Source organism: Lagopus muta, chromosome 19 (assembly GCF_023343835.1).
Source record: "Lagopus muta isolate bLagMut1 chromosome 19, bLagMut1 primary, whole genome shotgun sequence".
NCBI lineage: Eukaryota > Metazoa > Chordata > Aves > Galliformes > Phasianidae > Lagopus > Lagopus muta.
The window spans coordinates 3,498,649-3,526,406 of record NC_064451.1 but is presented as its reverse complement, the minus strand read 5'-3'; the positions used below and the strand labels follow the sequence as shown (position 1 = coordinate 3,526,406).

The following is a 27,758-nucleotide window of genomic DNA, read 5'->3' as shown; positions in this document are numbered from 1 at the left end:
CTGTCTGAGGGTGCTGGTGGGGCTATGGCTGTGTCTGCTGCCCATGAACCAACTCTTTCTGGTCTGGGACAGGCAGCCTCTGTCTTTTCTCCTCCACTCCACCTTTGCAGAGATGGGATAAAATGGGAACCAGAACCCCCTGTGTTAAAATATGTAACTGGAGTGCTTGATTTGCATCGCAGATAAAGTAAGGATGAATAAACACTCTTAGTTCATCCAAGCTGAGCAGCAAACCAACTTTCTGATGTCATCCCTAGGGCAATCCAAGTCGATATTAGGGGAAAAGCTGCCATGGGAGGGGCTGCTCCTTGCAGATGGCATTGAACGCGTGGGATGCATCTGCTGCCGTAGATATTTTCCATCTTCAGTATGCTGAAAAAGGAGAATAGTTGGAGGGGGAACAGCATGAGCTCGTGTTAGATAGGTGGTTGTTGTAAACAGAGGGTGCTTGAGCTTGGAGGGAGATGCTGAAGGGAGGAAATGAAGGAAAAGCATAGGGATTTTGGGGGAGGTGTGGTGAGAGTAGGATTAGTGCATGGCTGAGAACATGGGCAAAAGGGAAGGCACTGTGTGCATCTGCCCTCACCGTGTCCATGTGCACCTCCATGCTGCTGAAATATCAAGTGTGTGTTCGTAGCAGGGTGCCCTGATCTGTGCTTGGAGTTTGCAGGTCACAGAACCACAGAGTGGTTTGGGTTGGAAGGGCCTTGAAGACCATTGAACTCCATCCCCTCCTGTGGGCTGGCTGCCCCCCAGCAGCTCAGGCTGCCCCAGGTCCCATCCACAGCCTTGGACGCCTCCAGAAATGGGGCACCCACAGCTGTCTGGGCAGCCAGGTATAGGAGAGGGAAGCACATCTCTGCCCCATATGGATGGGCTCGCTGTGCCTCGTCTTGCCTTTTCCTCAAACTCGGTGTAATTTGCAGCTTTGCCTTCTCTCCCTGGTTGTCCTTGCTTGGATATATGTGCAGCACTGCTTCGAAATGCTTCTGTCAGGTAAATGTTGTCAGCATCGGGAGCCGGCTCTTGTGGAGGTGAGCTGTGACAAACCTGATGCAGGATTGCTTTGAGATGTTTGGGAGAGATTTTTGTACAAAAGAAGGAATGTTTTGTTGGCAAATCTTGCGACCTGGAATAAGTCTTAATGACAGGATGAAACGCAATGTCTTATTTGTCCCAAGAAATATGATGTTTGCTTTCATTTGGAGCTGCTTTTTTTTTTTCCCCATTTAAAAATAAATTGGACTTAGTTTCACACGGCAGCGTTGCAAAGTGAAAAGGCAGAGTGCTTTGTGCTCAGGAAAGTGTCAGAGTGAAATGTTTCTCCTCTTCAGCACTTTCCATATCCTCCCCACAACGCTTTCGTCTCAGCTGATGTGAAACTGTCTGAGCAGATAAACCATTTGTAGAACATCTTGCCAGGCTCTTTTTTTGAGTAACTGCAGCTAAACCATGGGTGAAAAATATTTGATGAACGGCCCTCAGCACCTGCATCACCCAGGAAGCTGGGATTGGTTGGAAATAAACCCAAACCTGAGTCTGGGTTCCGTTGGGAAGGGATGCTCCAAAACGTGCTGATGCGAAGCAGTGGAAGAAGCTCATCCATGGGTGATTTTTCTGATTGTTGCAGGGCTGCTAATATAGCTGAGAACTTCTTTGAGGGGAAAAAATGTGTGCGTGCATGTCTGGATCTGCTGCAGGAAATTGGGCACAATTCCCACTGGTGTAATTGGGAGCAGCATGGGCCATGCGTGGTTATTTTTACCTGTCCTGCTCCCGCTCTGCCTCCCCCTCATCCCCCCAGACAGCAGGACCCAGCTCTTTTTTAGCCTTTGCAAGGTCTCTGTGGTGTGCAGCAAAGAAAATAAACTAATGGTGCTTATTCTAAAAATCCAATTACCTAAAACCACAGGAAAATAATGATTTCTAAGGGAGAGGCGTGAGCTGGGAGCGGGTGCTGGTTCAGCCTGGAGAAGAGAAGGCTCTGGGGGGAGCTGAGAGAGCAGTTTGTTGGTATCTGATGGGGCTGTTAGGAGGAAGGGGACTGATGGTGGGGCTGTTGCGATGGGACAAGGGGACGTGATTTCAGACTGAAAGAGGGGAGATTTAGGTTGGATATAAGGAAAAAGCTTCTTATGGTAAGGGCGGTGAGGCACTGCACAGGTTGCACAGAGAGGTGGTGCTGCCCCATCCCTGCAGACGGCCAAGGTCAGGCTGTTGGGGCTCAGAACACTGATGGAGCTGTGGGTGTCCCTGTGCACTGCAGGGAGTGGGACCAGATGGCCTTTAAGGGTCCCTTGCAACTCAAACCATTCGGTGATTTTGTGACTACCCCGAGCCCAGCTTTCCTTGCTGCACCAGACTTGGAGGATTTGGGGTGAAACCATCGTGCCGATGGCAGCAATTGCAGAGAGAGCTGCTGGGGAGCGTGGAGCAGCTGACAAGGTGAAATGCTGCTGCAAACACTGGGGAGGTCTGGGAGAATGGTTGAGCTCCAGAGAAAGCAGGGAGCACTGTGGTGGGGTACAGGTGTGTCAGAGCTGGGTGCACTCAGGACATATGGCTGTATGGATGCTGTCTCTCGTGCCATTTTAGGACCCTGTGAGACCTGGGGTGCTGCATGCTGCTTTTGGGGATCTCTGAGCTGATGGAGGGGCTGTGCTGCTGGTCACAGTCACCTGTGGTATGGGGTTGGGAAAGACAAGACTAGCTTGCAAATTGCAAACAAAGGGCACGGTAGCTGCAAGGCTTCCAAAAACAAACAGAAATGAAGTGAAAGCTACACATACATCCACCTACAGCTGGAAATGGTGCCAGAGGCTCATCTGGCTTCACAGCATCAAGTAAACGAGCTGCAAGGTGCCTCTCAGCTTCGTGGCTGAGGGCTGGTTATGGAGGTGTGGGGTTGCCCTTACCATAGGGTACTGCTTGGGTTTGGGGTGCCTCACCCAGGACCTGCAATGGGTTTGGGTGAAATGCAGACCCTCAGAGATGCTTGCCCCATCGCCTCGTGCTGGCCACGTTTCCCTCAGCAAAACAAGCCGTGCGCTTTGCTTCTTTGCTTTTTCCCTTTTTAAAAGGCCACTTTTCAATCCTTTGTGCTCTCCCTCCTTGGCATGCAGGGCCTCGAAGGGGAGGGAGCCCTCAGCCAAGCTCTCCATCACATGTCCCTTGTTTTGCTGTGTTATTTTTTCTCCACTGCTGCCCTTGCCAATGAAAGGACATTGTAGAGCTGCTGAGACTGGCAGGGGCTGGGACGCTGCCTGCCAATAGCCTCAGTGTCTGAAAGGGCTTAGGAAACATGAGCTCTAAATTAGTTCCCAAATTTTCCTCTTTTTCTCTGCTAAAAGAGCCCTGTGGAGCCTCCCCAGCACCTCCTGCATGAGGGGCTTTACCCAGAGAGCATGGGGACACCAAGGGGACCCTCGGAGCATCCCATGAGAGGAAGGGGCAAGCGATGGGCATCTGCCCTGGCTGTTCCCCCCTCCCTTCATGGCTTTACAATGCTGCCTTGGCAAGTGCCTTCAAGTCCTCAGCTGCGATGCTGAGAGAGTGGGAGGGGAAGTGTGTGGCTGCCCGGAGGCAGTTGAGAGCTGCAGAGTACCAAGAGCTTCCTTGGGGCTGTGGGATGCCCTGAACTTCCAGGAGCCATGGGGTGCCTCAACCTCCATAGGGCTGTAGAGTGCTTAAAGTTTCCTGGGGCTTCAAACCATCCCTAAAAGGGCCCTGAAAGGTCCCTGTGGCTTTGCAGTAGGGAGGAAGGAGAGCCTGCAGGCCTGAGTGCCAGCAGGGCGCATGGAGGGAGCGGGAGCTGTGCATGGTAGCCTTGGGCACCAACATTCTACCTGCTTTCTCAGTGGTACCTTAGGAAACAGCAAAGGAAAATTCCACTTCCAGAGGCACCTGCTGTCATCTTTCTCAGGGCTCAGGCTCCTGCTCTCTCCTCTCTTTGTGCCTTGCAGCCAGCTCTGAAGCAGAAGCGACACTCTCTGCCAACCTAACGATTAGCCTTTCCGCTAATGACCCACGAGCTGTGTCCAAAATAAATGAGCCCAACCTGCTCATCTTATTAGCCAAATGATTGTGAAGAAGGGGAAATATCTGCAAAAAATTGCTTAGGCAGCTGGAATTTGGAAGTGTGATGGAGTCAGTGCTTGAAGCATGGAGAGGAGTGGATGAGTTGTGCATCTCCAGAGCTGTTCCTCTCCTGGAGGAGCCCTGTGTTTTTGGGGTGTTCCTGCTCCCTCCTTTGCTCGCTGGGCTCCTGGGGTCATGGTGCTGATGCGCTCATGCTGGGTTGGTGCAAACTTCACTTTGTTGGGTTTGTAAGGTGGATGTCTCAGGGCTTGGGCTGTTTCCTTCAGCCTTCCTATAGCTGTGTTGCTTCTCTGTAGCTGTAACATAAGCCCTCATTGGCATGGAAGCTCCGGGAGGTGCACACATGCATCCTGGTGTTCCCTTCAGCCAGATGTTATTTGCTTTGCAGGTGAGGGGTTGCACCATGGTGCAACTTATTCTATGGTCATTCCCAAATCTGAGAAGCTTTGCAGTTACTGACTACACCAGAGTTTTCCTGTATTTTTGAGTTTCCTTCTGCTTTGCAAAGTTCTGGGGCTCTGGTTTCCCCTCCTGGAATGAGAAGCCACTTGCATGTTTTTGCTGAAGCAAGCTGATGGCCTGACCTGCTCCTCAGCGAAGGAGATATGAGAGAGGGAATCTGGAAACATGGGAAAATCCTTTCACACCCCTTTCACTTTGGCACAGCCCTTTATGTCAGGCAGCAGTTCTGGGTCTGGGTCGGGATTGCAGCTCATGCAAAAACCAATAACATGTCACCTTCAGGGGCTCTCCATATGTCCTTCAGCTCTCTGGGCTGCCATGCAGACCCTTTGCACTGGCAGACTGGGTGGGATGGATCATCATGCTGCCATGCCTGGGCTGAGGTGCTGGCAGCCATCCCTTCCCTTGCTGTCCGTTCCCAGTGGTGCACAAGGAGGTGTGTGCAGTTGAGGAAAGCACTTATGGCTTCTTAACCCCCTGCAGCGGTATGGGCTGGGAGATGGCATTTGTCTGGCCACAGAAATAGAAATGCATCCTACAGCAACATGTGGGGCTCTGGCTGGAGCTGCTGTAAAGGACCAATCATCTGCCACCTGTAAATAGGGAGTGTGGGATCACAAAAGGCTTTGCAACATCGTGGCCTGGTGATGGTGGTGAGGAAGGGCTCTGGGGTCTGAAAGCATTACCAAGTCAGCCCCAGGACTGGCCCTGCAGCCAGTGTTTAGTAGCAGAGAAAAATGTCCTTGTTGCCTTGTCCCCTGTCCAAGCAGGAGACCTGGCTGATGATGCTGAGGTCTTCCTGCTCCATCCAGCACCCAGCGTGCCCACCATATGCTCCCTGACATCAGCACTGCACCTTGTTCTCTGGGCTCCTTCTGTTGTACATAGGCTTAAATTGTGCCTTGGGCTTCTTTCTTCCTTTCCTAACCGGTAAGGGAATTGCTAATTGTACGGTTTTGTTCTGAGGAGTTTCAGATTGAAATCATTATCTGTGTTGGAGAACATCCTGACAGTGCAAAATCCTTCAGACAGGCAGTGGATAACCCACGGCTGATTGTGCTCATCGATGCCTCTCTCTGCACTGACCCATCCTGCAGAGCTGCCTCTGCTCCCCCTGCTTTGGCACCTGGTGCACACGGAGCTTCACCCCAAGAGGGCTCAGTGCCAGCTCACAGGTGTCATTTCAAAGTCACTTCTGTAAGCAAGTTTGTCAGGTTTATGCTGACGTGGTTTCGCTGGTTTAGGACTGAAGGGTTGTTTTTGAGAGTGGAAATTGTTTTCTCAGTGCTCCAACCTCACATCCATGCATAACCCACGATGGCACCAATACCCATTGAAATGCTCCAGTGAGCGATGGATCTCCGTAGGGCTTCTCTGGATGAGGATTCCTTTCCCATAGCATCTCAGCGGCGGAATATGGAGGATATGGAGACATCATTAAATCCATCCCTGTGCCCCGAGCGGGATTAATAAACCCCTGTCACCGATGATGGATGTTCCCCTATCCTGTTCTGCACTGCTGCTCGGCCCTGCGGGTGGATGGAGGTTTGGGGTTGGGCTGCAGCTGACCCAGGAGGACAGCACTGATGGTGACAAACAGCACTGCCTCCCAGCACGCTGCCTGCAGCTCGAGTTCGCTCCTATTTCAGTGCGATTTTACACCGTTTGCACGGATTTAAATAAGCAGGTGGTTGGAAGGGATTGATTGAGATCTTCTCCCTGTAAATATTTTGCTCCCGGGGTTTAACAGCCCCAGTGCTCCCTGCAGTGCTGTGTGCGTCCTTGGCCCACGGAATGGGCTGCGTGCAGCTGGCTGCTGCAGGATGTGCTCCTCCTTTCCTTCAGTGTGAAAGCCACCGTGCAGCCCAGCCCTGCTCTGTGTGGGCATTAGCAGGGTGTAGCTTTGCCTGCCGCTGCTCTTGGGACGGGCTCTCCTCTCCTCGTGCCGCCGGGGCTATTACAGTAAATTGCCAGATGCAATTGCTTGGCCATCTCATAGATTTGTATCTCAAGTGTCCTCTGGAAAGGGAGCCCTCAGGTGATGCTGGGAATGTTAAAATGATAAATCCGCTTCTTCCCAGTGCCCTTCTGCAGAACTTGAAATTGTACCGGTGTGCGGGCAGCTCCGTGTCTGCTGCAGGGCAGGGGCAGAGAGCAGCTGAGCCTTGTTGCTTGTCTGTTCCCTCAGCTGCTCCCCACAGCACTGTGCTCAGACCCCTCACAGCTCTGCTGTCTGTCTCTGGACATGCTGCAGGGCCTCTCTGCCTTCCTTGTGGTGCAGGACCCAACACCAAACAACAGCACTTGAGGTGCGGCCAGATGTGACAAAATAGGGGTTAATCCACCAGCAATATGGAAGACCTTGAAATGTTTAGAGCAGATGATAGAAAAAGAGGTTGTTCAGCATGCCCTGGGTTGGCACCATAGCATCCCATCCTGCTTCACCCACTGCCACGTGCCACCAGTGGCTGAATGGGCACGGCCTTCCTTCACAGGCGCTGCAGTTACACTGGTGACACCATGTCAAAACTGGCCAGCAGCAGCAATATGCACATAGGGCTGGGAGGGTATGAGCCTGTTATTATCCATTTACCCAGATATCCCAGCTAATCAGCTTTCAGATGGGGAGAATTAATTGCTTTCATTCATAGTGCTGAGCAGGTTTAATTGAAATGAATCCTTTCCTCTTTTCACATGGCCACTTCCTCAGAGGCTGCAGCGTGGAGCTCTGCTTGGCTGCCTGCTTGCAGCAAGGCTGGGCAACACAGCCCCCAAATTGTCACCAGGAGTGCAGGGCAGTGTGGGCCACAGAGTTTGACATGGAGCTCAGTGTGCCTGCTGCTCAAGGGGAGGTGATGGATGGATATGAGGTGGCTTCACTGTGCTGTCTCCAAATTCGGGGCACAGTGGGGACAAAGCTGCAGCAGCACATTACTGTGCTGGCAGCACAAGGCAGGCAGGGACAGAGCTGTCACTGTGTCCTCAAGCCATGCTGCTACCTCTCCTCCTCCCCACTCTGCTGCTGTCTCTGCCCAGGCAGCACTGGGCAGGCTGAAACTCAGCTTCCCTTAATTAAAGGTCTGTCTCCTCATCGCAAGGACGTGGCTGTAATTAGAGCTGGATGCAAAGACTGCTCTGCACTGCATGGGAGCACAAGTGACAGCTCGCCCTGGTGAGCATCCCCCTCAGGTGGCACCAGCTACAGGGTGTCTCTGAGATGCCCCTCCAGGTCCCTTCCTCCAAGCCATGCTGCAGAACAAGTTTGCTTGCTATGGGCTCAGAAACAGTAACAGGTTTGCAGATGGGGGGCTCTAAATCCAGACCTGTTGAGCAGATCACTGCTCAGCACTCAGCCCATCTGCAGATGCAAGCATCTCGATGCCTGCCCAGCTCCTGTAGCATCCCATAGGGGGAAGAGGCATGTCGGAACAGGGGAAAGGTGTGGGCAGAAGCTGTGATTTCTGCCTTGTCCTTTGCTGGGTTGCAGAGCACAGTCGGATGCTGTGGTTGCTGTGTGTGGGGTGTGTGTCCCTGCTGCAGTGCCTGAGCTCCCAACAAAGCAGCGGTGGCGCTTGGAGCAGAGCAGTGCTTCGTGCTGCCTCTGTTCAGAAAGATGCTCGTTATGCTGAAATATTTGCACTTAAAGAAAACTGCCTGACCATATTTACACAATAGGTTGGATCGTTCCCAGAGCAGCTGCCAGCTGTTGGCTCAGTCATAAACCTTTAACAAACCCCATGGGCAGCGAAGGGAGCTCGTTGTTTCCTTCCCTACGCGCAAAAAAGCATCTTCCCATCAGCTCTCAGCTCTGTAAGTTTTCAAGTGTCCGTAAATAAACCGCAGAATCTTTCACAATCCTCCCATGTCTCATTGCTTTGTCCCATGTGTGGGGAGAAGTGACAGCGTGCCCCAATGCAGTGCACCTGGAGGCAGTGGGGACCCAAGGCACAGCGCTGGGCCAAGTGCAGGGCGCATCCCAGCTCTCCTTCCCCATTGCTGATGGATCTCTCAGGATACAAACAGCAGTGATCCTAAGACGTCCTCCACTGTAACCCTGCTCTGTGATGCTGAATTTTTCCCCCTTCTTTGCTACCTTCTCTGGACGAGTGTGCAGGAGCTGGCATCCCCACCGAGCTGGCTGGCTAATTGAGCAGAAGCGCTGTTGTAACGTGCCACTCACAGGCACTTGGAAGCTGGAGGCACAATGTGAGTTGTGTTAATGTTCCCTCATCCGGAGATGTGCATCTCTTATTAGATTAATTTTTTTTAATATATGCAGAATATACAGTGGGAACGGTATTAATTCGCACTAATGGTTGTGAGATCCAGCGAGAATTAACCACGTTTTTTTTTTGTAAATGAGTGGGAAGTGGATAAACACAATTATTACAAAAACAAAAAAGGCGCTGTTTGCTGCAGTGGTACATGGTACTCATTTATCTGACAAGTGTTCTTTACTTTTAATTATATTCCATCACTTGCTAGCAAATGCTCTGCTGGTAGATGCTGTAATAATCCGAGTCGTGCGAGGGCTCACTGCGGTGCAGGAGGTTTGGTTGGAGGGGTGGCAGTGTGGATGGTAGGAGCTGCGAGCAGTGGGGATGCTGAGGTTTGGTTGGCCTTGCAGAGGGGCTGGAAGCAGCCATGGTTTGCTGCATGGCTCCTGAAGGATGGGTGAGCTTGCCCACATCTCTCCTTCTCTGTTGCACCACTCTGGGCCATTTGCTGTGCCTGACGCCAGCACTGCTTGGTGCATTGGGGCGAGGGCTGTTTTCTCTTTTCTGAAGCTCAAGGAGGGAAGGTTTAGATTGGATGTCTGAGGGAAGTTCTTCACAGACAGAGTGGTGAGTTGCTGGAACAGGCTGCACAGAGAGGCTGTGGGTGTCCCTGGAGGTGTTCAAGACCGAGTTGGACGGGGCCCTGGGCAGCCTGGTCTAGTGCCAGATCTGGAGGTTGTTTGGCCCTGCCTGTGCCAGGGAAGTTGGAACTCAATGGTCCTTGGGGTCTCTTCCAACTCAAGCCATTCTATGATTCTCCATCAGGTGCCACAATGCTGTGTGGTTTTTTGGGGGGGAGAAGGCGCATGCTTGGGCAGAAGCTGTGGGAGCAGCAGTTGAAGCTTGGGTGCAGTAAAATCGTAGGATCGCAGAATGGCTTGGGTTGGAATCATAGAATCATGGGATTACCGAGTCGTTAAGGTTGGAAATGACCTCTAAGATCACCAAGTCCAACCCCAAGCCACCCCACCATGCCTACTGACCACATCCCCATGGCTCTGGAACACCTCCAGGGACCCCTTCACTCCCTGGGCAGCTGTGCCACTGCATTATCGCTCTGTAAGAGAAGAAATGTTTCCTAATATCCAACCTGAACCTTAAAGCCCATCCAGTCCATATCCCTGCCGTGGGCTGGGTGCCAGTGCAGGCCAGCTGAAGAGCAGGAAGCAGCACACCCTGACTGGCCCATTATCCAGGTTCTCTGCCAGGGTTTGGGATGTGCCGTGTGGTCACCCAGCAGCCCAGGACACAGAATGCTGGAAGATGCCCACCGGACGTCCCCTTAGCACAGGGGATGTGGTGGCCTTTCCTTTGAAAGCTTTCCCGTTGATCCTTAGCTCAAGTGGCTTTTTTTTCCCCCTCCGCTTTATAATCTGACTAAAACACTGAGCAGGTCTGGGTGAGCCGAGCGGGAGGAGCACGTGAGCATCACTCAGCAGGGAAAGGGCTGGGGAGCTCCGAGCCTTTGTGTTTCTCAGCGATTTGCTCAGTCTGCCTGCGTTAGGGAAACGCCAGATCTCATGCATTTTAAAATCTTCCCTCTCCGAGGGCAGGCCCCGGGTTAGCAGGTCAGCCCAGCTAGGTGAGCCGTTTAGAGCGCATTAAAACCACAATTTATGCAATCTGCGCTCAAGTGTTAGGAAGAGCTGGCAATCAGGTGCTTAATAAAATCACCTACAGCCCTCCTCTTTTGGCTCGCTGGAAATAAATGCCTTTTGTACATGATAAAAATGGATTAGGAGTCATTTGGAGTTGTTATCCGGGCGTGGGGCACGCGGGCGCGCGGTGCCATTGGGGCAGTGCTGGGGGAGCGTTCCAACTGCCAGCACTGGAGCATCTCCCGTGTGCCTGAGCTGATTGGCAGCTCCACTCCTTCTTTTTGTTTCTGTTCCCGAATGGAACTGCAAAACAAAATTCAGTGTGGCTTGGAGAAAAAAAAAAAAAAGTAAAATTATATGGAAATGTGACTTTTTTCTGACTCTTTTTTTTTTTTTAATGTGGAAGAGTCAGAGATTTTAAAGTTATGGTTCCCACAGCAACTGTAACTCTCATCTCTTGTACCTCTGCGATGCTTTGCAGGACTGTGTGTGCTATTAGATTTATGCCCAATGTGTTTATGTACAGCATAGCAAGCAGCATGCAAAGATGCATGGGCTGGCAGAGCGATGCTGCGGGAACACCAGGGCCAGATCCTGCACTGACCTGTGCCATGGAAGCATGGAGTCACTGGGGGTGGAAAAGACCTCTGAGATCATCCAGTCCAGCTGTCCATCTACCCCCACCATTCCCCATGCCCACTGATCACATCTCTGGTGTGGTGATCCCACCACTCCCTGGGCAGTCTGTACCAGTGCATCACCACTTCTTCTGAGCAGAAATGTTTCCTAATGTCCAACATGAGCCTCCCCTGGCACCAGTGGGACAGGGGGTTTCTGATCCCAGGCTGTGCTGCATGCACTGAGTTTGGAGGGAATGGGGGTCCTGATGGAGCACAAGCCTCTGCCTGGTGGAATGATGTTCACAGGGTCTCCATCCTGCAGTTCACCATCACTTTGAGTTAAATTAATTAGAAATCTGTTAGTTGGAATTACAGCTCAGCAAAATCCTGGTGCAAGTGTTTGCTGCACTTGATCCTTGAAGTTGCTTTATTACAGCTTTGGGCCAGGAGAGGTTTGGGCATCCAGGTGTGAAGTTGGTCTGTGCTGCAGCATCGTCCCTGCTTTGGTGCATCTGCATTGAGCTGGAATGGGGTGAAAAGGCTGGAAGAGACTGGGGTGGAAGAGGTGCAGGAGGGCTGCATAACTCGTGATGAAACATAGGAAGGACAAAGTGAGGAGATCATAGAATCATAGAATGGCTTGGGTTGGAAGGGACCCCAAGGATCATCAAATTCCAACCCCCCTGGCAGAGGTAGGGCCATCAACTTTCAGATCTGGCACTAGAGCAGACTGCCCAGGGCTCATCCAACCTGGTCTTGAATACCTTCAGGGACAGATTGAAGGAGCAGAAGGGGCTGTGGGGTCTTGTTGGACCTCAGGGCTTCCCTGGAGCCTTTTATTTCTCACTGGAGTAAAGCATAACTTTTCTGAAAGCATCCAGCATTGGTATTAAAAAAAAATCAAAATAAAACTTGACAGTGATGGATAATCCACTACAACCCGTGGTAAATAGTTCTGGTGTTTAATTACCTGTACTGTCAGAAAGGGAAGAAAGGAAAAACTACAGTGTGGAGAGCTTGGAAGGACTGCATGGCCATCACTTGGCTCACAGCACAGCCCCTGTATGGGGTCAAGAGTTGGTTTGGGGCAGTGCTTGGAGGGGCTCTCACTGCTGAAGGGGTGCTCAGCACTGTGGGAAGATCCATGGGAGCTCATTGCCCTGCAGTCAGCAGTTCTGCAGCCCACATCATTTATAAAAGCAGAACCAGAGAGTGGTGGAGTCAACCATCCCTGGAGGTGTTGAGCACATGTGGAGATGTGGCACTGAGGGATGCGGTCGGTGGGCATGGTGGGGTGGGTTGATGGCTGGGCTGGATGATTTTACAGATCAGTTCCAACCTTAATGACTCTGTGACTTGGCAGGGTCTGCAGGTAGCTTCCCCCAGCAGCTTTCCTTTGGTGCTTACCATATAAATCACACCCTTGCTGCTTTCCACCTTCACCTGAGCTGTAATCCTGTGCTTGACCGCAAAGTTTTGCAGTGCTGCCCATGCTCTCTCCTCCCTCGTGCCACATCCTTAGCAGGACCAACCCCAATCCCCTCTTTGCTGTGCTCCCACCACCATGGCTGTACACCTGGGATGTGTCCACATCCCCACAGTGTCCGAGGTGTCACAGCTGCATGCAACCCGGGGCTCTCGGGAGAGCAGTGGGGAGGAAGGACATTACGCAGGAGAATATGCATGTTCACAGCTCACAGGATTAAAGGCCCATGTTCTTATCACTGCAGAACAGAGTATTATAAATCCAGCCTTAGCATACCAAATCCCCTCGCGGCTCGGCCATTGTTTGGGAATATTAAAAAGCTCTGAGACAGAAATAATCAGTTTCCGAATGACACATTGTCAAATAAAACATTTCTCATATTATCCCTTCCTTCCCCTTTCTCTCTCCCGCTCCCTCAGTTGGATAATTTAACATGAAAAATAGATTAAAATGAGGCTGGTTTGAATGCCTCCTAAGTTTGACTTTTCTTTCCCCGGGAAGCTCTCCCTGCGTGTGCACGGCGCTCTGACAAGCGGCTGTGATGCGGGGTCAGGGATGTGGGCAGAGCATGAAACTGAGCTGCTGCTGAACGCCAGGGATTGGCACAGTTCCTGGGCACGTGGACCTGACCCAGAGCCACCCAGCGTACAGCAGGGCCGTGAGGCTGAGCACGGGGCAGCAAGTAGTGTGGCAGAGCCCCGCTGCATCCCATGTGCAAGCTGAATTGGGAAAGTCAAACTAAGCAATGTCATCCCAAATCCTCCAGCCAGGCTCCCATTAGTGTCAGTTAGTGGAGGCAGAGGGCAGAGCAGCAGGATCCTCCTGCAGTACTGTCCACTGCCACCACCAGCACCATCCCCCTGCATCCCCTGAGCTCCATCCCCAGCACACTCACTTCCCATGCTGCCTCTTTACAGATGATCCTCTCTCTGCACGGTGCAGTGCTTTGTATTGTGTGCAGAAGACATATTTGCATGTCTTCACGCTGCTCTTGCATGCTCTGTAAAGTTCCCAGCTATGGCATTCTTTGTGCCAGATGCCTGCCCTGCCCCAGCTGCTGCATGTCACGCTGCAAAGCATCAGCTGCTCACACTGCTCCTGATTTATGTGCTTTGCTCATCTGCCGTGGGGTAACATTGCTTTGATGCTGCAGAGAGATGGAGGGGCCCAAGGTGGGGGAATGCACAGCTGTTGCTGTGTTTGTGTTGGTCTCCAGAGCAGGCAGGGCTGCCCCATGGAGGAGGCCACTTCCATGGAGAAGTTGGTATGAAGGAAGTTTGTGCTTTTAGGTAATGATCTATGATTTTGATCATAGAATCATAGAATCATGTAAGATCACCATGTCCAACCCCAACCCACCCCCACCATGCCCTCTGACCACGTCCCTCAGTGCCACATCTCCAAGTGTGTTGAACACTTCTAGGGATGGTGACCCTGCTGCCTCCCTGCAGAGCTTGTTCCAATACCTGGCCACTCTTTCTGAGACAAAATGTTTTCCTAATATCCAGGCCGAACCTCCCCAGCTTTCTTGCCTTTCTCTGGACGCACTCCAAGGCCTCAGTGTTCTTGTAGTAAAAGGCCCAAAACCGAACACAGCATTTGAGATGCAGTCCCACCAGTGCCAGTCACAGGACAATCACCTCCCTGTTCTGCTGGCTGCACTATTGCTGACAGGATGCCATTGGCTTTTTTGGCCACCTGGGCACGCTGCTGGCTCATTTAATTAGGAGGTGTGGGAAGAGAGAGCTTGGCATTGAAGGTTGTGGTCTGGGATAGGGTGTGTTGTGCCCCTGCATGTAGCCACAACAATTCACCCAAAGGGTTGGCATGGGGGGCTGCACTCTACTGCAAGGGTGACTCTGGCAAAGCTCCCTAAGCATATGAGCAAGAGGGAAGTCTTTAAATAATTCTAACACGATTGATGGGATCACAGTTGTTCTGGAGAGCTGAGGATTTGGGTGCAGGATGCAGCTGTGGGATGCTCCTCAGAGCAGCAGCATCCAGAGGAGCCATGCAAGGGCCCTGCTCCATGGCCTGCCAATGCTGCTGGGTGGCCTCATCGTCTAGTTCTCAGGAGAGGAGGAGGGCTGGCTCTGGGAACGATGAGTGGCTTGGTTCTCTGTGCCCTGGAGGGTGGCAGTTGGGTGATGCCATTTGGTACATGGTCTTCTGCACAAAATGCTGTGTCTCTGCGGAGACTTTATGGCTCCCTTGTTGGTTGCTGGTTTGTTTTAATGAGTTTTTTGTCTCCTGAGCAGTGAGATGTGAATGGGAGATCCTTTCCCATCTCCTTGTGCAGGGCAGGCTGGCTTGGTATCCATGTACATTGCCTGATAGGACCAAGGGGATGAGGAAAGAGTTCCTGGAGTGGGCAGAGCTGAGCTGGGGATGTCAATGGGGTGTTAAGGATCTCCTCCAGGACCCTGCCTGGAGTTGAGTAAAGGATTTTGTGTAAGAGGAGAGCGAGCGCTGGTGGATGCTGCTCCTCAGCCATCCCTGTGTCTGCTGACATGTCTCTTTGCTGTCCCACAGGGTGGGCTGATCGCTCTGCTCCTGCTCCTCTTGGTCTTCACAGTGGCTCTGTACGCCCAGCGGCGCTGGCACAAGCGCCGCCGCATCCCGCAGAAGAGTGCCAGCACCGAGGCCACCCACGAGATCCACTACATCCCCTCGGTGCTGCTGGGCCCCCAGGCCCGAGAGAGCTTCCGCAACTCTCGCCTGCAGGCCCACAACTCGGTCATCGGCGTGCCCATCCGCGAGACCCCCATCCTGGATGACTACGAGGACGAGGAGGAGGAGGAGACACCGCAGCGGGCAGAACCCAGCACCAGGGAGGATGAGTTTGGCAGCCAGGTGACGCGGACGCTGGAGAGCCTGGGCCGGGGTGGGGAGGAGAAGCCTGACTACGAGAAGAAAGGTTGGTGGCTGTTCTGCCTGGTCTTCCCCTCACCCTGTGCTCTCAGAGCGTCTGAGCTGCATGGGGCTTCCTGATGAGGAAGTCCTGGATCTGCTGGTTTGTTCTGAGCGTTCATCTTCCAGCTGATTCCATAAAACCATTGAATGGTTGGGTTGGAAGGGACCATACAACCACGCAGACCCCATCCCTGCCCCTCAGCTCAGGTTACCCCCCCCAGCTCTGGCTGCCCAGGGCCCCATCCACAGCTTTGGGCCCCTGCAGGGAGCCCACTCTAAGCAGCAGTGCCGGGGCCTCACCGTCCTCTGAGTAAACCATTTCCTCCTGACATCTCACTTAAATCTCCCCTCTTTTAGTTTAAAGCCCTTCCTCCTTGTCCTGTCACTGTCCACTCTCATAAACAGCCATTCCCCCTCCTGTTTATAAGCTCCCTTCAAGTGCTTGAAGGCTGCAGTGAGGTCTCCCCAAAGCCTTCTCTTCTCCAGATTGAACAGTTCCCATATCTGGGGTTGCCCCAGCCCACGTGCAGCACCTCACACTCAGCCTTGTTGTGCCTCATTAGGTTCCTGTGGGCTCACTTTTCAGGCTGTCCGTGTCCCTGTGGATGGCATCCTTTCCATTATATCAGCTATTACACACCACTCCGCTTGGTGACATCAGCAAACTTGCTGAGGGTGCCCTCAATCCCACTGTCTGTCTCATTGACACTGTGACTTCTGGAAGCACCCAGAAATGAGGCGTTGGCTAGGGAGCAGGAGGAGCATTTCCCCACCAAGGAGAGTTGCTCTTTTGCCATGGGTTTGTGCAGTGTTGCACGGAGCAGCACTGTCAGTCCCACTACTCTGTCAGTGCTGATGAGCATTTGTTCCCATTCAGTCTGTGCTCCAGGCTTCCAAGCAGCTTGGGGATGCTGGGATCCCTGCTGACTTCTTGCTGTAGGTGAGCACTGGCACATGGGCATCAATCAGCCTGGCTTTATTCTCTAGGTGGCAGAAATGCTCATTTCGTCGCTGTCAGGTAGTGCATCAATTCCAGCATAGAACATGTCAGTGGGGCCCTGCTGAGCAATGCTGCACCTCAGAGAGCTGCTCCACAACGCTGCGTTTTCCAGGGGCACCAAAACATTCCCTGTGTTTTATTCTATGAGCCATCAGGCAATGATCCTGGAGTTCTTAGGGTGCCGGAATGGGTTGGAGCTCAGGTCCCTTTGGGCTTCCCCTCCAGGTAAGGCAGTGTGGTGCTGGGGTTGGGTGCAGCAGGACAGACAGACAGGGAGCTGTGTGCCACGGGCTCCTGCCTGGAGAAGAGCAGCGCTTTCCCCAGCGTGTCTGGGCTAATGCAGATTTGATTGCTTGCTTTTTTAAAGTCTGTCTCTGGGAAAGTGTATCGCCCACCTCCGCTTATTGAAATATCATTAGAAGCAGTTTGATGTAGTTAACCTGCAACGTGGTGAAATGCGTTGGAATAAACAAAAGCGAAGCGCGTTGGTGCTAATTGCTGAGCGACTGCAGCAGGAGTGGGGATGGGCACAGGGAAGTGGTTCTGCTTTCTGCTCACAGTGTGCATCCATCCTTGGGAGCGTGTCCTGCTCCTGTGCTGTCCCCATTGGGTAGCAGAGATGGGGACAAGGACCCCAGAGCTTGGCTCCTGCAAAGCAGCCCCACACACATGGCATTGGAGGCTGCTCCTTACAGCTCTTTCCCCCTTCCTCTTCCAGGCAGAGCTGTTACAGCAGTGATGGTTATAGCTCCAACAACCCAGGGATCCTCCTGCTGTCCTCACGCACTGCTTGGAGCATCCCTGTTGGCGTCCTCTTTTGTGGCTCTCATCGGCTCGTGGGGTTAAGAGGTGCTCCCCCAACCCTCTGCACGGTGAGAGCGAACAAATGAAGGCCTTCATGTACTGTAACTGAGCTGCCTCTTTTATTCTTTCATATTCTCTTCTTTGTTTTGCTTTTCTATAAATTATTTAGAGTTGTGTGAGAGGGGGAGACAGCAGTAACTGCATTTCAGTGCTCTTCAAAACATAATAGTAAACAAGATCTAGGGCAGAATATTAAACTATCTCAGGGCTTCAGGAATTGGCAATAAAGTAATTCTTGTGCTGTATGCAGAAGACCCAAACCAGGGCTGTGGGCTGGGACAGGCTGCCCTAGGCCTGCTGCTATCCATGCAGTGCTGAGTTCTCCCATCAGGACACCATCATGCGTTACACCTGGATTTGAGGAGAGATTTTAGTGAGATACTGGGAGGAAATGTTCTACTCAGAGGGCGGTGAGGCCCTGGCACTGCTGCCCAGAGCTGTGGGTGGCATCCCTGGAGGTACCCAAGGCTGTGGATGGGCCCTAGGCAGCCTGAGCTGGGGAGCAGTGAGCCCATGGCAGGGTTTGGGACTGGGTGATATTTAAGTTGTCTTATATTTAAGTTCTCTTCCAACCCAGCCTCTCTGTGGTGCTATTCATGTGCTTTGTACTCAGCCCTCCAGCTGCTTTGCACGTGCCTGGGAGCTGCACAAATTCAGGATGTGTCAGATGTACCATGGATGTGCTGCCTGCCAGCAGGCAGTGGGTGCAGTTGGGCTTCCCTGATCCCCAGGGGGAAATCAGGGCTGTTGAGGCACAGTTTCACAGGTGGCTTTGAGATGGATGTGGCAAGGGAGTCCCAGCTGGGGCCTGGCCCAGGGCTGCATTTGTATGGGTGCAGCAGGTTTGGCTGCGGAGCTGTGCCTGTGAGCCTGGCAGCGCCCAAGGGAGAAGCTGCGTGTGGTGCCTAACGTGGCGATAAGACATCAGCTGGGACTTGTCAGCAGGCTCCAAATGCTATCATTGCTGGGGCTGTCACCAAAGAGTCTTTCAAGTGTCAGTTCCCGACGTTAATTACCAGGGATGGCAAATGCAATGAAGATGGAGTGCCTCGCCTCGCCCTCACCTGCCTGTGCCACTCGCTTCTCCCACGTGCCGGGCAGTGATTGATTTGCAGGTGCTGGTGCTTTCTATCCCTTGGGATTCCTGCACGCTCAGTTGCCCTTGCCACGCAGAAGAGTGCTGTGCTCCCTGCTGGATGGACAACTCTGTGATGTTACAGCCCTGAGGAATGGGTGTGGAGCAGCCGGTGGATCCGCAGCACAGATATGTGCTGTGCCGAGTGTGGGTGCAGCCGGTGCAAACACACAGCACCAAATATCCCCCTGCCTGCTCAGGCGATGCGCTGCAGCTGGCACAGTGCAAACAAACACGGGAGCAGTGTGCTGAATAATGACATCTAGCAACAAGCGTGTAGCAGTGATAAAGTTAATGAAATTACAGGTTCTGACCTGATACCAGGCTCTGCAGCGGGTTGATAAACAGCAGGGCAAAGATGAGATGTTTATTTCTCCCCAGCTGCAGCCTGTAATCTGGATGCACTGAGCGGGGACATTAACATTATTGCTGTTATGCAAAATCATTTTTGATTTGGGGGGAAAAAAAAAAAGAAAAAAAAGTAGAAAGAAAAATTCCCCCAACTGCCTGGAAAATGGAAAACTGACAGAATGAGAATTGCAGTAGGAGCACAAAGTGACCTCATGACATTGCACAGAGCCCTGATGAATTTAGACAGAAGAAAAATCTAAGGCAGTTCAGGAAGAGGGAAAGTAGTTTTTTTTATTAACATATTAATATGAGGGAGAGAGAGGGCAATAGGCAGCTCTAATTAGCTGAAAGGAAGCCTGTGTGCTGGCATGGAAAGGGAGCTGTGTGGTCTCCCTGCAGTTTTGGGGTTGTCTATGGCGCCTGGTTGGAACCAGGTGATCTTTGAGGTCTTTTCCAATCCAGGGCATTCTGTGATACTGTGAATTGGAAAATCTGCTTGGGGTTTGTACCTCCTGGATAGCATGTGTCCAAACCCACGTGTCCAAATCAGCCCCATGTGGACGAACGTGGATAGAGACCAGCAAGTGTGGCTGTGGGGTTGTCCTGGATTTCCTGGGCCCTTTGTGGGGAGGGATGCCAGTGATTGGCCATGGGGAGGAGACTTTGCCTTACCAGGATCAGGGGCAGTGAGAGCCCAAGATCCTGCCTGGTGAAATCTGGGCAGTGCTGGCTGCCAGCAGTGCTGGTGCTCAGTGCCGTGATGGATCAGAGGTGTGGTCATGACACCATCCTGAACCTACAGCTCGTGGCCTTTCTTTTAACCTGCTGCACTAACGTGATAGATCTCCGACATTTCCCTTCCTTAATCCATGGAGACCCAATCCAGGGTGAGTGCTATGGGGTCTTGGAGTTGAGTTTAAAGACAGGGACTGAACTGGAGGTGATGCCCATTGGACCAGGACCAGGACGTTGCTCTCCATGGTGTGGATTGCCCTGTGGTGCTCACCCCACCACCATAGGCTGAGGGCTGGAGGTTTGCTCCTGCTGGCAACTGTAAAGCTCTGTGAGTCATGGCTCTACCAGAGGCTTCCTGAGCCTTCAATGAATAAAATGATGGCTTACCATTAGCTGGAGCTGGGAACAAAAAGGAATGGTACATCAGACTGGTATCTGATGCATCCAGTCTTCTTTTCAGTGACCTAATGGGATCGTGACCCTCTCTGTATTCCATCAGCTTTTCCCAGATCTCATCCCCGCCAGCTCCTTGCGTAATTTACAGAGACCTTTGACAAATGTATATTCACGCAGGCTGCGTGGCCACGGTGCAGAAGGTTTTCTGCACTCTGCTCATTCCTGGCTGCAAAAAAAAAAACACCCAAAAAACAAAAACCCACTGCAAATTCCAGTTCAGAAAAACTCAACATATATGGGGCCCAACAGGGTCGGAAATGGGTACCAATTCAGGAGAGCATTTTGTCACGTGCTTAGCCAGCATCTCCTGTTATCAGAGCAATTAAGCATGTCTTTAAGTGCAGCGTGCTTAATTCTGCTTGATTTGAGTGGATTGCTGAAGAGAAATGGAGAGAATGGGCGACCCAGTTGCAGAGGTGGCAAGGGGTGTGCCACTGGATCTTTTGGCTTATTAGTGATGCCAGCTGTATCTTAATGCTAATTCAAAAATGCATGTAGCTGACAGGGAAAAGCTTTGCTTTCCAGAGAGATAAACATAGTCGTAATTAATGTATTAATTGCCTTTTGAACCCTAAGGATGGCTGCCAGGCTGGAGTTCCAGGTTGTTCTGATCACTCCTTCACTAGGATTGGATCAGCCTCAAAGATGGGTTCTTCCCACCAGGGCTCACCCCAAGGAGAGCTGGATGGTTCCATGCCCACTGTGTCCCTGTGTGCTCAGGGATGGGACAGCCCAAGGACAGCAGGCTCCCAGGGTGGGATTCCTGACACGGTGTTGTTTTTCCACCCCTGCCTTTGCTGTTGCTTTATCCCACTGACTGATTTTGTGAGACAGGGGAGGGGAGAAGCAGATGGAAAATCAGCTTCTTGATGGCGCAGTGGGGAATGGAAGAGGAAAAGGGGTGTTTTAATATTCCAACACTTTGCTGAGCATCCCAGAGGCATGATGGCTTCATGGTATCTGTATCACAGCGTTGTGACACCCCAAACCCACGGCTACCAAGTGCAAAGGGAAGGGCCCTTTGGGGGCCAAATTTGGGTGACTTTTGGTCCCCCAGCTCTTCAGCTTGGGGTTATGTTGGTTTTATGGGGCTGTCTCAGCCCCTCAGTGCTGCTGGAGATGCCGTGACAGCTTTGTGTGCAGGAGCCCTGAATTCCCCAGGTGTCCAAAGTGCTTTTCATCCAGGCGAAATCACCAGCGTGCAGGAGATGAGCTGTGAAGTTCTGGCTGTCCAAGGAAAACAAGCCATCAGGAACTATATTTCTATAAATGCCAGGCTCGTGTTGTTCATCACTTTATGCATAACTATGAATGTTTGATAACGTGCTGCATTATTAAAGGCATAGCTGGGTTGTAGACCAGTTGTTGACCAGGATAAGTTTCAAGAAGATTGTTTTTTTCCTTGCCTGATGCGAAACATAAAAAGTAATGTGGTGGCTTTTTATTGTCCTTGAGACCTGAACATCCTCCCCTCTAGGGCTTTCTTCTAGGGCTGGGTCTGCCCCATGGTGTGCTGTGTCTGCATTGCTGGGAGCTGGAATCTGTCCCCAGTGCTGTCCTTCCATCTGTAACGTGGTGTTGGCATGGGAGAACCTGCCCTCAGCTCCTGAGGTTGGAGTGAACAGGGAAAGAGGGCTGCAAGGAGGGAGGAAAACATGCAGTGTTCCCATTTCTGATGGAAATCAATCGGTGCTGGGGGCTCTCAGGCAGCTCCTGGGATTGCTTTGCTTGGTTTGTGTCTCCCATAGTGGGAGCAGTGGGGTTTCTCAGCCTCAGGATGTGAGTGCATGGCCGTGGGCACTTAGTTACCTTGGTGTTCAGAATCATAGAATGGTTTGGATTGGAAAGGACCTCAGAGATCATGTAGTTCTAACCCTGCTGCTGAGGGCAGGATTGCCAGCTGCTACTTCAGACATCATGGCTCAGGTGCTTGGTGTGCTGGTGCTCACCCCAGCAATGGTTCTGGGCTTGGAAGGTGAGCTGCTGGGGCAGCCCTTGGTTCTGTTGCCATGTCCCCTTCCTACCAGCTGTGCTTTCCATGGCCATGCCACATATCCCACCCATGCCTGCTGCCCACGACCTGAGATCCCCAGAACTCCCCTTCCTCCTGCCCTGGAGCTGAGCTTGTGGCTTCCTTGGGCATCTGGGGATGAGCTTCATCTTGCCCTTGGTTTTGCATTAATTTACGGAGCTGGAAGGAGGAAGGAGGGCTGCTGGAGTTCAGTGCTGTGTGCTCAGAGCTGTCAGTTCTCCCTCCTGCTACGCAACATTAACCTGGGCTGCTTCGTGCGCCCATTAGCACCAAATGGGGAAGCTTCCTCCAGAGTGTTTTTATTTAACTTTTCAATTATTTTATAACTTGAGGAGTATTAGCTGCTGCTGAGGGTCTGCCCATCTTCCTGCTCCTCTCTCTGCTCGTTGCATAAGCTAAAAAGTTATGGTGTCTCGTAAAATAGGTAAGTGAAGGGTTTTATTAGGCTGGAGATGTGGGAAGCAGAGCACCTGGTGGCCTGGATCTTTCAGTGCTGGGGCAGAGAGAGCTGGAGCAGGCTTGGAGGGGCAACATCCTGTTTGCCAAGGGCTTTTCTTTGCTGTGATTCCATCAGGAGGAGAAATGGGCCAAGGGGATGAATGCTCTGTTAGTGGCAGAGGAGAGCTGAGCTAGAAAAAAGTCTTTGCCCCGTAGGAAGAGCTGAGGATTTCCTATGGAGAAGCAGCCCTTGGGGAGGTCAGATAGGCTGAGATGGTGGTTCTATAGCAGGCAGAGCTGGGGCTGTTGGACCATGGCACACGAGCTTTGATCTTTCACAATGTGTTTATAATTATACTGCATTATCTTAATTACCAAAATGGAAAGTCAGGAGCGTGACAGAGGGAAAGGAAAGGCAGAAGGAAGAAATGCAGGGAAGGGAAGGGGTGACAAATAACTCACAGCCTGTGTCGACGGGGCTGCGATTGTGGTCGGAGCTGGAAGTGATGCTATTAATACCACGCTTATTCATTTCATATAATAAAAATAAAAAAAACGGGAGCTCTTTGCAATTACCCAATTCCAAATGAAATTAACATTCCGTGGCATTTTCCAGTAAACGGTTAGTTTGCACACATGAGTGGAGGCAATTAGCTGGCAAGTGATTGAGCGCCGTGACTGGAGAGAGGATGAGGAAGGTGGGGGCACTGGGTGCTGGGGAGGGGGTGCGTTTTTTCTTACAATCGGGGTGTTTTCGAAGTCAGCCTCTCTCCTGTGCATCACAGGCTCCTACGAGCTCCTCCAGTTCTGGCTTTACCAAAGAAGGAGCACTGAGGTGAACCTCCAGACGTGTGTAGGGGTCACAGCTTTGCAGCAGGTAACTGCTGGTTCCAAACCCAAAAGGCTGCGGGTTCTCCCCTGTGCCTGCTGTGGGACCATGATGAGCAGCACTGCTCCCATCACCACTCACATCCCCCCTCCTCAGGCTGCTTTAACGTCCGGCAGAGACTTTTCTCCACATTTGCTGAACTGCTGAAAACTTGTGATCGTATCAGGACTCCTTCCTGCCTCATACCAGATAAGGACAGTGCTGGCTCGGAGCCCGGAGCCGAGGGTGGTAGGGAGTGGGGTAGGGAAGCATCAGCTCATGAATATATGAAGGAGGAAAGTACATTTGTTCGGTTTCCTTCAAAGGAGACATCTCGGTGGAAGTTTTATCTCTTCTTCTGCCTCCTTCCCCCTCCAATTTGCAATTACAATTAGGTTTCTTTTTTTACGTATAAAAAATCTATTTTTATATAGCAAGAGATTTATTAGTGGATATAATGATCTATTAATGTATGTTAGGGAAAAGGAGATGTGTGCATCACAGGAGCTGCTTGGTCCCCTGAAATGAAACTCTGTGCTATCTGGCTGTGTTTTCTTCCCAATCAGTGTAGAGCAGTTGTACAAATCTCCTACCTTCATCACAAGGGCTATGGCATAATTACCCAATTTTATGCTTGTAAAACTCTCTGCTTCCTGGAGCTCAGTACCTTGAGGGTGGCACTGTTGAAAATCAGTCCACATCCCAGTTTCAGAACAAACACTGCTGCTTATTTCATGCTTCGGAAAACAACAAACACCTGTTATGTAGAGCTGGTGAGAAAGCAGGGTTTCCACCATGCAAAGAACTTCCAGCATTGTGAAATTTGTGCCTATCCCCGAAAGAATAGGAAGGTTGATTTTTTAAATGCTTTGTGAAATAGAAGTCTCCAAAAGGTTGACCCCAAACCGTTAAAGTAAGCGTGTGGAAACTCAAGAGAGTTCATAAAATCATGGAATGGCCTGGGTTTAAAAGGACCATGATGATCATCTCGTTTCAACCCCCCTGCTATGGGCAGGGTTGCCAACCACCAGACCAGGCTGCCCAGAGCCTTGAGTTGGTTTGCACAGAGGAATTATGACAGTATTGAAGTGTTGTAGGGGTCTGACACATACCTACACAGTGCATGATGGCCATAAAGGTGCGTTGGGATTTCAGAGTCAGCACTGCAGGAGAGCACCACCTCTCAAACTGGGGGCTATACTGGAAATAGTGGGGGCATTGGTGAGAGGGAAGGAGCTGCTCTTGGAGAGGAGTTAGCTCTGAGATGAGACTGCATCACACACGCGGCCACAGGAGCAGCAGAAATGCATGCAGAAGTCAGAATGAGCGAGGATGCAAAAAAGACCTCAAACTCAATTTCTAATTGTGTCCGGACGTTTCTGTTTAATCCCTAATTGAGTTTGATGTGCTGCTGGGAAACGTTGCGATCGCAGCATCGCGGTGCGTTCAGCTGTGCTGCTCTGGAGCTGCTCTGCACAGAGCTGAGGAGTCACTGCGCTGCTTGCAGTCTCCCCAGTGCATGAGATGAGGAAGATGCAGCTCTCCTGGTTTGCTGTAAGGCCCACAAACACTGAAATGAGTTCTTCCACTTCTCATCCTGGTAGCAAAGGGTTTCTATCCTCACGTCGCTTGTGCTGCTCTGCTGATGGCTTTTTTTTCTTGGTGATTTTTAAGCCAAACAACATATTTTCCCGCTGCAATTTGTGCCAGAAAAAAAAAAAAAAAAAAAAAAAAGGGAGAAATAAAGGCTATTGAGTGGAATTGTTTTGTGGGAGATGTGCAAACGAATAGGGGAGCCATAAGGAGAGCAAATCGCTTTCAAAATAGCATATGGGGGTGGACGGGAAGGAGGTGTGCAATGGGAACGTGTAATGTGCTTTACAAAGGTACGGTGACCTTCAGCTGTGTCCTCAAATCACTGATGGGGATGGAAGCCGAATTGGAGGAGGTTGGGAGCCTCATGTTTCCTCTGTGAGCTTGGCGGGGGGGTGGCTTTGTGCTGCCAAGGCATTTTTGGGTTGGGGTGAGATGGAGGTAGTGGTGGTGCCGTGCCAAGGCTGGGGTGGATCTCACCACCACCTCTGCTTGGCTTCAGAAACGCCCCACGTGGTGATGAAAATGTGAGCTCAATGGTTCCGATGAATTCATCTCCTTTACCTTAGAAACCAAGGCAGGAGGGAAGGCGATCTGGGAGGCTGTGCTCAATGAGAGGGCAGTCAGCTTGTGGGCAAAGCTGCTTCCCAATGGGCTGATGCTGCCAATGTGAGGAGGGGATGGAGATGGGGATGGACAGTGGGGGTGAAGATGGGAAGTGAGATCAGGATGGAGTAGGGAATGGAAAGCAGCAGAGCAGTGTCTAGCATTAATATCCCAGGGTAGTCCTGGGGCATTGCTCTGATGGAAGCTTTGCACTACTCCATCACAGTGATGTTCTCATCCTTTTGTGAGCAGTCAAAACCTCCCTGTAGACATGAATGCCAAGCCTGTGTCTGCTGAGAGACCTAGGCAGGACACCATGGGAGCCAGGCTTCAGCAGTGGGCCCAGGAGAGCCTCATGAGGTTCAACAAATGCTGGCTGGTGGCAATCCCCACTACCAGTACAGGCTGGGGGATGAAGGGAGGCACAGCCCTGCCTCCTAGAAGGAGAAAATATTTAAATCAGATGGAAAAAGTTTTTTATGATGAGTAGTGAAGCACTGGCACAGGTTGCCCTGGGAGGTGGCGGATGCCCCATCTCTGGAGACATTCAAGGACAGGCTGGACAGGGCTCTGAGCACTTGGTCAACTGTAGGTGTTCCTGGTCTTTGCAAGGGAGTTGGACCAGAAGACCTTGAAAGGTCCCTTCCAACTCAAATAATTCTATGCTTATATGATTCTATGAGATCATGGGCTCCTCTGTCCCTGTGCAGCCCCATAAGAGGTGATGGGCAGTGCTCTCAGCATGGCACTGTGCTCCTGTGAGACCCTTCCATGCTCTTGAATTCCCCAATGATGACGTCTGAGGGGGATCCTGCACTGCAGAGTCGTATGTTGCTTGCCCTAAATCTTGAATTTGAAAGCTCTCCCATTGAAGGGTGTTGGGGGACTCTGATTTGTGATGTCTGGGGGGATCTGGTGCTGAATAGTTGCAGCATGCAGTGTGCATGGTCCCTGATGCTGCCCTCTCTCCAGAGCACTCCTGAAATATTTCTTATCTCCAGCACTCACTGGGCAGTGATTTTGATCCTTTCCTTTCTGAGCTGCTGGATTTATGCAGCACCCTCCTCATGTGCCTGCAGGCTGAGGTCCTGGAGTTCCTGCATGGACAGGGAGCAGCAGCTGCTCTGCTCTGCTCTATCCCCATGCAATAGCCCTGGTGGATTTTCAGCACCTTCTTCAGCATCCTGGAATGGGGAGGGCATGGCTGTGGGTGCTGGGATACCCTGCTGCCTGTCTGCAGGAATGTAAGGTAGAAGCCTTCCCCATCAGCATTGCCACCCTTCCTGCTCCCTTCCCCTCCCACCCTCAGCACTTGGGGAGGAGGAGAGGAGTGGGGGGCTCTTTGTGCTGGCACTGCATGGTCAGGGCTCTCCTTCCTCATTGATTTCAGAGCCTTCCCCATCCCCTCATTTAAGCTCGTGTAGGGTTACAAGCTCCCTATCCTGCATGTCCATCTCCCCATTCTGCACTGGTGCATCTCTGCATGTGCTGCATAGGGAATCCCTATGGCCCCAAATGGGCACAGGTGTGCTGTGGGCATGGGGAGCTCCGGGAGCTGATCTGAGGCTCCAGGACTCTTTTGATGGAGGCAGAGGTCACGCTCCACTAATGAGTTTATTCAAGTTGCTGACAGAGGCCAAGCTATTTATTAAACCTGGGCGACCTCTTTGGCCTTCTAGAGGGCAGACCTTTTGATCCCAAATTTCATCTTTGCCATTTGCAAACATATTCATTGCTTCTGCCTGCTGTGTGGGCGTGCAAAGGGTTTCATACGACAGTTCTGTTTGGAGTTATTTTTTTGGCATTATTGGATGATGGGGCAGAGCAAACCCTCACCTGATCTTCCCTTGGTGCAGCTCCATGCTGTCCCGTTGGGTTCTGTTGCTGTCACCAGAGAGCAGAGATCAGTACTGCCCCTTTGCTCCCTGTGAGGGACTGCAGGATGTCATGAGGGGCTGCAGGATGCTGTGAGGGGCTGCAGGATGCCATGATGGGCTGCAGGATGCTATGATGGGCTGCAGGATGTCATGAGGGGCTGCAGGATGCCATGAAGGGCTGCAGGATGCTGTGAGGGGCTGCAGGATGCCATGATGGGCTGCAGGATGCTGTGAGGGGCTGCAGGATGCTGTGAGGGGCTGCAGGATGCCATGAAGGGCTGCAGGATGCCATGAAGGGCTGCAGGATGCTATGATGGGCTGCAGGATGCCATGATGGGCTGCAGGATGC

The 27,758-nt window shown here is 51.8% G+C and overlaps 1 protein-coding gene across 3 annotated transcripts in view; it reads left to right on the top strand.

Annotated features, from left to right (window-relative positions):
- Nucleotides 1-27,758, top strand: part of ASTN2 (astrotactin 2) — a 264,246-nt gene that overhangs the window by 40,872 nt on the left and 195,616 nt on the right. For all 3 annotated transcript variants that reach the window (XM_048965614.1, XM_048965611.1, XM_048965613.1), the window contains exon 3: nt 15,074-15,458. In XM_048965614.1, the coding sequence (XP_048821571.1) occupies nt 15,074-15,458 (385 nt within the window). The remainder of the gene's footprint in view (nt 1-15,073; nt 15,459-27,758) is intronic.